Source organism: Cebus imitator, unplaced genomic scaffold (genome assembly GCF_001604975.1).
Source record: "Cebus imitator isolate Cc_AM_T3 unplaced genomic scaffold, Cebus_imitator-1.0 Scaffold9, whole genome shotgun sequence".
Lineage (NCBI taxonomy): Eukaryota > Metazoa > Chordata > Mammalia > Primates > Cebidae > Cebus > Cebus imitator.
Genome location: NW_016107324.1, coordinates 6,454,485 through 6,464,592, shown reverse-complemented (window position 1 = coordinate 6,464,592; position 10,108 = coordinate 6,454,485). Strand labels below are relative to the sequence as shown.

Sequence of the window (10,108 nt, the reverse complement as noted above, 5' to 3'; positions counted from 1 at the left end):
TTAGTAGAGACAGAGTTTCACTGTGTTGGCCAGGCTGGTCTCAAACTCCTGACCCTGTGATCCACCCACTTTGGCCTCCCAAAGTACTGGGATTACAAGTGTGAGCCACTGCACGTACCCCATTTTCTTCATTTTTAAAATGAGGGAACTGAGACACTAGAAGACGATGTCACTTGCCCAAGGTTATGGAGCTAGTAAGTGGTAGAATAGGGCCTGAATACATGCATCTTTAGAGCCAGTCTAGTGGCAAAGAGGTACCCTCTCTATAGATCTCCCCAAAATGTTCTTCCTTTTCTTACTCAAACTTTACACAATTCTAATTGATCAGGTTACATGAGATTATACTGTAGTCCATATATTACAAAGAAAAACATTTCTAAGAAACCAAATCAAATCAAGAAGAAAATTAACCACATTTAATGTAATTTAAAAACATAAAGTTAAACAGATGAAACAGGTAAGCTGCCCCATTTGTAACAGGTGTTGAAGATTTTAAGCAGTTAGAGCAAGACATTTATTGCACTGCTGAAATTTTAAAACAAACAAAAACTATTATAAGAAACAAAAGTTTTGATGAAATAATTTCATTAAAATATAAACTCTCATCTTACCTCACATATAAGGAAATGGGTACAACTGTATTGAGAATAATAATATATGACCAGAATGTTAAGAATCCGGAGAACACAGAGCTCTTCTCTCCTTCATTCCAAAAGAGGAAAGTTCTGAATTGGTCCCCAATTTGACTCTCCCAGATTGAATTTCCTATTGCAAGAATAATTCCCAAGCATATCAGAAAGCCAAAAATCTGAAATAAGATAGAAGTCTGGTTAAGGTTAACTTGAACCTAAAAATAGTCATATCAACATGATCTAATGACACGTCTAACTCCAAGAAATAGTTGTTTAAAAAGCAAGTATGTAAAACTCTTTTTACCATTAATCATATAAATAAAGTTTCATATTTTTATGTCAGGAACTCAGCTAAATATTTTACATACATTTTTCTCACTGAATTTGCCCATTGACTCTCTAAGATGGGAACAGTCATTATCCCCACTTTGTAGTTTAAAAATAAAGTAAAATGGAAGCACAATAAAGACTATGTAACTTGTCTATGTTCACATAGTTAACAACTTCACATCCTCCATTTATCGTAAGTATATATATTTAGGTGGCTTAATTAAAGAAGACCATATGCACTAATTTGCCCCGGACGGTCCCAGTTCACAACTATTATCCAGATATAATAGTAATAATGTTGCATTTCACCTTCAAGGGTTTCCTGTTTGGATGATAAATTATATGGCCACCCAAGGGATAAAAGCAAAAGAAAATATCAATGATAAGGAACAGTTTCCAACTAGTCAAGTCTCTTGGCTATAGATCTGGCTGTGCAATCCTTACTTGAGGTCAACAAGAAATATAAGGATAATTAAAATACTTCACGACATATACACTTCACTTTTAGGATAAAAAAAAAAGTGGGAAGCAACTTGAAAACAGTTAGCAGGCTCTTAAATTGTTATTAGTAGTAGTATAAGGAAAAGCACATATTTGTAGGTATAACAATTAGAGAGACAACAAGGTCAATCTACTGTAAGTCTAAAACCCTTCCTGGGAAAGGAAAGGCCATAAGACCTGCGTTGAACAAGATGTTGCAGGGACTTTGTACAGCTGTCACACATGTTGGGAGCTGAGACCAGCCAAAGTTGAGGGAGGAGTGGGGCGAGAGAACAGAAATGCATTTTCCTATATCTCCTTATTCTTCCAAGAAAGAATATTCAGAAATTCTAGAGCTGCTTTCTTCATTATTCCATAATACGGGCATATAAGAATAGGTATATAAGAAGAAAAGATTGAGGAAAGCCTGATTTAAAGTATATTAGAAAACCATGTATTAGAGGAAAGTAGGACTATGAATTCCTAAAAATTCTATGACTTTCATACTTATATCATAGTATCCTCTTTAATGGCTGAGACAACAAATTAATTAAACTTAATGACTTTAGAGCAATAAAACTGGTGATACTTGACATTAAATGCCATAATTTAAGAATTGATTTGGCCCCTAACTCCCCAGTGAATCATCATATTTTCTAGTATGAAAGATTGGGTCGGTTTGCTCTGTGGTGGGAAGACATGCCCTGAAGTGGAGTCAGGGCTATTTAAATGAGGAATTCTTGGGGGGCAGCGGGGTGACGGCCCCTTATGAGCATTTCTTCTTGGCCTCATAGGCTCTGTATGAAGAGGACTGGTGTTGTTGGAGAAAACCCTAGGTCTGCAGGTAATACTGAAAGTAAAACACAGAGCCTGCCCAATATTTAGTGAACAGCAAGTGCTAATTTCCTTCTTTCCTTATTCAGAGTCCAACTATTACATATGAAGTAAGCAAATATATAGTGAGCTCTGATTCGTTATGATTGCGAGCCTGTGATAGGGTACACGAGAAAACATAGTCTGAAGTCACAGTCTTTATATTTCAAAGTCACTGTCTTTGAACTTTACCCCTATATAAGCAGACAAAGCAGTATTACATAAAGAGTATATATATATCAATAGTATGAGACAGCACAGGATTAACTGACAAAAGGATGGAATATAAGGAATATCTGAATGTTTTTGGTAAACAGGTAGTGGAGAATATCAAGTCAAAAACTTCACAAGTGAAAAAACAATTCATAAGAGAAAGATAATCATGGGCTAAGGAGGTTAGAAGCCTCTGTTAAGGAGAACAACTGTGACTTGGGCCTCAAAGGATTCATAACCAGAACCACCTACATAATTTTCAGGGTTCAGTGCAAAATGAAAATGTGGGATCACCTGTTCTAAAAGTATTAAGTATCTCTAGATGGCAAGAGAAGATCAATAAACCAAATATAAGGTCCTCTGAGTGTGGGGCCCTGTGTGGTTATACAAATCACACACCCATGAAGCTGGCCCTGCCTACCATAAGCTATGTAGACAGGGCCTGAAACAAAAAAAAAACAAAAACACAAAATTGCCTTAAAAACTATGTTTGGTTTTTCAAAAACAAATCCTTGGGATATGGGGAATTTGCAAGACCATGAATACCTCCATAAACAGTAACCTACCTCTCATGATAAATTCTACCACTGGATGAGAAATTCTACCACTGGTCTAGAAAATAAAAGGCAGTGTAACGGAGTCTCAAATGCAAAATCCCCAAAAACAAACTCCACAAGGAGAATGTAGACTTCTTAAAGAATTCCCAGCAAGATAGAGTAAATATATTAAGATAACAATGACTAGTGATATTGTCTACTTTTGTAACTTACCCATAGTACTAGAGTATTCATCAATCTATCAATGCTTGTCCTTTTAAACTTTGTCTTACCACTGTTTTGCATTAGTTTAGTGTCAGGACCTGTCAAACAAAAAAGTAAATAACTTTGAAATGATATGATTATGTATTCTTATTATTGCTTATGTCAAATGTTTCTGAAATAAAAAAGTATGTATTTTTCAAAATAATTTAACTTTTATTATGAGCAAGGGCCATTTCGGAGCATTTCCCATAGAGAAACCTTACGAAGAAGAACTTGACCTCTCAGTGGTTCACAACAGCTGCCCTAGCATGAAACGTTACAGCTGAACTAGAGTCCTGAATTAGCCATTCCAAACAAGATCCCTGAAATGCAAAATCTGGGACTATATCCCATCCAAAGGATGACCCATCCAAAGGATGAAGCACTTCCATCTCTATGATGACAAGAAGCGAATCAGGAGAGTATTTCCCATCAAAAGACCAAGAAATTTCCTCATCTTCAAGCAGGAAGATAAAGGAACGTTCATGGACAAGCATACAAAAAGTAGCTTTCTTTTTCTCTGTGTAAGGAAGATGCAAATAAGGAAACATATGATCATATGTTTATTTCCCTGACTAAAACATAAAAGTACATATGCTGCCTCATTTCTAGGGATTTCTCAAGTCTTTACAATGGCAATGCCCCAAGCAGCAAGAGCACTGCTAACACTGACAGCTGACAGTATTTAGAGGAGTTGGGAGAACGTTTCCAGGTTTGGAACACTTTTGAGTACTTAATGAACATTTTGTTGTTGTTGAGGAAGGTCAGTTAAGAAAAACATTCCCATTTTGATTGCACATGGTCAACATGCCCAAAACACATATTAATTTGGTGTCACAATAAACAGGACTTTTAAAATCAAGGGCTGGCAATTGAAGCCATGAGCACAATTTGAGTAGCTTTATGAAAGGTGCTACTGTAAGCTTCCTTAGCAAGAGGGGGCCACCTGGGGGCCACAGAAATAAAGCAGAGAAAAGAAATACAGTGGGCAAGAAGAGTAAGAGACACCTCCTCCCACCCCCATCCCCCCCACATCATGCACAGTCTTTCCAGAACCCACTCTCCTATTTACAAACAGTGGAAAAAGCTATGGGGTATAAACAGAAATGATTACAAGATCAAGAAGTCTTTTCCAAAAGGTCTGCTTGACCACTGATTACAAAGTACAAAATTAATAGCACAGCCAGGGACTTTCTTTCATACTCTTACTCACCATAAAGGCAGATTGATTAATAGATAAAATGACAAAGATGATTAAGATGGGGTTAATAAAGAGAAATTAAGCAGTAGCTTAATTTATAGCACCCACTGTCTAATTAAAGCTCCAGCATCCTTAAGAATAACATCAAGACATCAGAAGTTCCTCATACAGTGGGGCCACCTGGACTCTTTTCAGGGCAATGGTGTTTTCCCCTGGTGAAGTCAGCTCCAGAAGTCAACTCTGAAGTCAGCTCCAGAGCACTACTTTGCGTGAAATGAAAGCACTGTGTTCATCAGAACGTCGAGAATCGTAGACTGTGCTTGTGTACATTGCAGGAAAAGTTCCCATAGATCTGGCCCTGGGTCATGTGCTGTACCTGCAAAAATGACCATTCCAAAACACCAGCTGGTATTTCTCAGGATGCAGCCTCTCAGGATTATCTTCTCATTGTTGAGGGGGTGCTTGCTGTCTTTCCAAGAGAGGATTCCCATGAATTTATCTAACTTGTTGTTAGGTGCCTCACAGACAACAATCCCTACAAAATATACATATTAAAAAAGAACACTTTACATCTCACCCAGAATTATTTTCAGAAGCCCACAGCGCTGTTTAAAACCACAGATTCCTTCTCCTTTAGACAGCATGAGGTTACATATACAGAACTGTGCTAGAAAAAATAAGCTGGTAGAAAAATGGAAAGCCATCAACTATTTTGAAACATAGCTTTTGTATTGTCCAAATAAAAATAGAAAAAAAAACAGCAACAACAGAAATCTTAGAATCCATGGGATATTTTTTCCTTTAAAAAAAAAGACTTTACTTCTAGTTTATAACAAATAATTCTTGAAAAGATAAAGCAGTGACTGTCCGAAAAATTTCTCTTACTCCATCTCTTTGAGCTAAATGTGAACTTTTACACAGTTTCAAATAGCATACTTCCAGTCTCACAACAAAAGTTAACCATCTTTCTAAGCTCATAATCAGGATTTCAGGGGTCCTACTGTATTCCGCCAGAGAGAAACCTGTGCCTCATTTGCCACATGTGTCTGAGAATGCGTGTGATTCCTTTCAGCTGTTCTATGCTTCTTATCTTGATTAGATTCAGAGTTCTGGGGGACTCTCAAAGGCACCATATAACTTGCCCCTAACTAACCAGAAGATGGTTCTAGTTTCTTTAATTCCAAACCCATTCCAAACCAAGGCCACGCCCATTCCAAATCAACAAATCAATTTGTTCCATTATTTCAATATGAAAATATACATTCAGGATGGGGGTTCTCTAGATAGAAAAAGAAACCAGAAATAATCTTTCACAGACCCTGTCACAAAACATAACTATTAGATTAGTATACATATTCACTGCAAACAGGTCAAGTTAAATTTTTATACATAAGTACAAAGACACGAAAGGACAGAACAGAAGGAGAGAGGGACAGAGGGAGGAAGGAAAAGAGAGGGGAGGTATGAAAAAGGAAACTGTGGGTAGATCCATCAGGGTTCGAACCAGAGTCGGAGGTGAGGTTCTCACTCTCAAAAACAAAGAAAAAATACATTTACATTTAATCAGAAGTCAAAAGGACAAGTTGGAACATAAAACGTAGCATTTGGAAAATAAAAAGACTGTATCTTTAGCATTGATTAAAGAGAAAGGGGACGACTTAAGACTAAATATCCTCTATATTATACTGACTCCACCCTGCCTCCAAGCTGCCTTCTGAACGAAAGAGGCTTCTTATGTGGGTCTCCTTTCTCCCTAGGATGCTCCCTTTAAAACTCTTAGACCGAGGTAATAGCAGCCAGTTGCCACGTGGTCAGTCACTCTTGACCAACCAGATCACAAACCGACTTTGCATTAAAAAAGCAAAAGCAAATAAAACTGTGAAATTTTTTACAGTTTACATGAATCCTGAGGGATTCATGGCCTCAGGACTGCTTTTCCAACATCCACCTGTCTCTCCCCAATATAACAAAAGTTTTGCCTAAAGCCTCCCCACTTAAGGCACTCACTAGCAGTTTCCCAGACATCCCTATTTCCCACTGCTAAATAAAGACTGCTGGCAGGAGGATTTGGATAAGACAAATAACCTTGCCAAGGGAAGGAGCAGAATTCTGGTTAGCTCCATTATAGCCTATCACTGACAGTAAAAAGTAAATTAAAACTGATTTAAATTGGCTCTGCTTGTTTGGACAACTACATTGTAGATGAGGAGACCTTTTCTAAATTCCTGAATTCATATCTTTTTTTTCTTCATCAATAATTTTCACTCTGAATAGTAAAATCTTGACTTGGCTATCACCAGTGAAATCTACATAAAATAACAGGTTGACAGCAATGCTTAAACTTTATTACAGATTCCTGACCCAAGACTCAATTTCTCAGGCTTCAAACTTAGCCACTAAAAAAAAAAAAAAAAAAAAAAAAAATGTGCTTTGGGCAAAAACAACATGATACGAAATCCCTGCCAACAGGAATATAAAAAACAGGTTCATTTGATCATTTCTATTGTCATAAGAAAAGACTGACATGGAAGCAAATACAGCCTTAAACATGTTGGCTCGCTCCTCCCTGGCCTCACAACAAGGGTGTGGTTCTAGACAGGAACAGGCAGTAAGCCCAAGGGGTTCTGCCCGGGTTATTGGAGGCTAAGCCCCAGTTCAGTCTTTCTCAAAGAGTGTGGTCCTGGTGATGCAAGTTGTAAATACAGAGCCCAGTCAAAACAAAATGGTGGGAATAAAGCCAAACTACGTTTGTTTTTATCATCAGAAGTGCTCAGCTTCCCCTTTTTAAGCCCTATTAGCATAAAACACATGCTTCCCACTTTCTGTTGTACCACTTTCCAAAAGGGATGAACGAGCTTCTTTGAAGGGAGCACTGTATTCACCTCTGCATTCCTATAACCTATTACACTAACTACATAACAGGATCTTTGTTGAAGAGATAGATAGAAAAAATTTCAGTTGATTTCAAGAGAGAGGTTGGGGGATGAGATGGATATTAGAGCATATCTAAGAAAAATGGAAAAAGTGGGTGTATTTCCATGATAGTAGGAAGGACTGGAAAACTAAATAGCCCAGGAACAACTAGGGGGCTTAGTTTGGCCTAAATCTGACTGGAGCCAAGTATATCTGACAGTACTGAAAACAGGTGATAGCATTAAAGTGCATTAGAAGCAACCAAAAAGAAATCCTAGCCATGAAGCATAACAAGGATGAGGGGAAAACTCTCTTAGGACCCTTTTTCCTTTCTCTAGTTCAATCAGAGAAGACAAAGAGGCAGAAAATGATCAGCTTGACAATCAATGAGGAAACAGTTTAGGAAAAATCATATCATTTCTCATAGTCATTTATTAAATATATGACTGGAACAAAAAGTCATCTTTAATGGGCAATAATAAATCTGAAAAAAAAGTCATGTCAATAATGAAGTGTAAATACAACCAAACTAGCTAGTCATATCTGTTTGACCCTCTGAAGAGAAGACATGAAAGCAGATTGCAATTTTTCTATTTTACAATCACACAGATATGCTCTAGACCCATACTGACAAAATCTACAAGATCTCAATCTGGACCTTCCTAAGCATTCTATATTTAGTCAGCTGGATGGTTGGTTAATCAGCAACTTGCCAGACTTCTCAAGCTAAGTATTTACCTCAAAGTGAAAGTCTGCAGTTTATCATAAAAATGGAACTCAGTGCTGGATACTCCATGATTTTCCAGAGAAGCTGGCTTCATCTCTTTATGTATATTACTAATAGAAATAGTTCTTGATTATCTGTACTTCAACTCTTCCATAAGACAAATTATCTAACAAATAAAACATCAATATTTCTGTTCAAGAATTTCTCTAGCCAAGAGTTTCTTAGCGTTTTAGACATTGCCCACTACTGTTTGCCCTAATGATTGTGACAAATATTTATTTTTGTCTTAGAAAGAAGAGTGTCACCTTCCTATTTTCTAAAGCTTCTTTATTCTTCAACCACCAGTGCTCACCCATCCATCATTACCACCATAATGACCATGTCGGCACCAGCAGTAAAGAGGGAAGTTATTCTTCACACTTTCTATAGTTAATCTATGCCTCATATCAGCTGTGCTGTTGGGCTGTGCTCCTGCCCAGGTGAATGGGAAAACTATCTGGTAAGTAAAAAGACTCACAAGATGCTAACCAAGCTATTTTATTTTTTTTTTTAACCAAAAAGAGATGCTTATTTTTCTATGTTTTAATTACGCACATGCTATTCTTTAGAAAGAACCACAAAATACACAAGGATTCCTGAATAAAAAGTCAACCTTTCCCTCGTTCAGAATTCAGCATTAACAGTCATACAAAATATGTAAACTTGTCATGAGTTGCAGAAAACAGATCTCAGTTCAGTCAGTAACAATATGCAAAAGATTCTTAAACACATTGGGACAATTTACATCCGGGGCTTTCCCCAAGGAATAAGAATGTCCAGTTTACATAATAATAATTGACAAGTATTTCAATTACTTGTTTACAAAGGCTTTTCAATTCCCATAAGATTTTAACATGAAAATCAAGCCCCACTCAATCTCTTTTTATATTTGATCTATAATATTAGATCAAGTTATGTATCTTTTCTTACAAAATTGGAAAGACTATAAATCATTTTTTCTGATGTTTGAACTGTATAAAAATATTTGTATGAGAACTTTTCAAATAAATGGATTTACCTGCCAAAACCCAACTATCTTGTGTGCACTGGTCTCTACACTTGGCCAAGTCTTCTATAAACTCTCATCAGGGATCCTGACATTCAAAATCACTGAGATCATTGCTTTTTTAAAAAAATATGATGACCTCATCCTTGTCCTGGATGGACTTTATCTTTTGTAACTAATTTTGCACCTTTAGGTTTAGAATATTTTAAAATTTTATTTATTACCCTAATCAGGAGCTAAGCTCTTGTGCTAATTTTCCCTAACTCTCCAATGCTCTCTTTCTACTTTAGTTTACAACCTGGGTTTTTTGTCCTTTGTAAAATAGGCTTTGCCAGAAGTCCAGGGTTTATATTCTGGCTTCTCCACTTAACAGCAATATGACCTTAAGAAAGTTAATCAGTTTACCTGGGTCTCAGGTTCTTTATCCATAAATTAAATTAACAATAATCTCTTCCTTCAAGAGCTGTAAGGGTTTAATAAGATAATGTGTGAAATTACTCAGCACAGTGCCTGGGTACACAGTGAGTTCTTGCTCACATAACAACATTGTGTTTAGGGCCTGAGAACTTTAGGACCTTTACCTTATCAAAGGCTTCTTTAGGAATAAGCCCTCTCAAGTCTGTCTTCTCCCCTGGGAAATAAGCTCTACAGAAGCATGGACTGAGTCTGACTTATTAACCACTGTATCCCAGGTTTAACAAATCCCTTGGCCTTGCGTTAAATATACATTTGCTGAATGAATGAATGGGTGAATACGTGAAAGAAATAAGCCCACCAGAAAGACACTATCTTTCAATATAGATCCAAAAGTGAGGAGACAAAGAGACTCTTCAGAGACATCCTGAGGTTTCAACCCAACTCAGTTCTGACTCTATGTGTCCAAAACTTGGAAAC

General features: G+C 37.0%; 1 protein-coding gene across 27 annotated transcripts in view; it reads right to left on the bottom strand.

Moving 5' to 3' along the window:
* Positions 1-10,108, bottom strand: part of ATP8B4 (ATPase phospholipid transporting 8B4 (putative)) — a 419,806-nt gene that overhangs the window by 293,577 nt on the left and 116,121 nt on the right. For all 27 annotated transcript variants that reach the window (XR_005203096.1, XR_005203097.1, XR_005203071.1 and 24 more), the window contains 3 exons: positions 4,906-5,064; positions 3,299-3,387; positions 612-808 (listed from right to left, as the gene is read on the bottom strand). Coding sequence is in view for 14 of the 27 variants with exons in the window: in XM_017543577.2 (XP_017399066.1) it covers positions 612-808; positions 3,299-3,387; positions 4,906-5,064 (445 nt within the window). In the remaining 13 variants the exon portion in view is untranslated. The remainder of the gene's footprint in view (positions 1-611; positions 809-3,298; positions 3,388-4,905; positions 5,065-10,108) is intronic.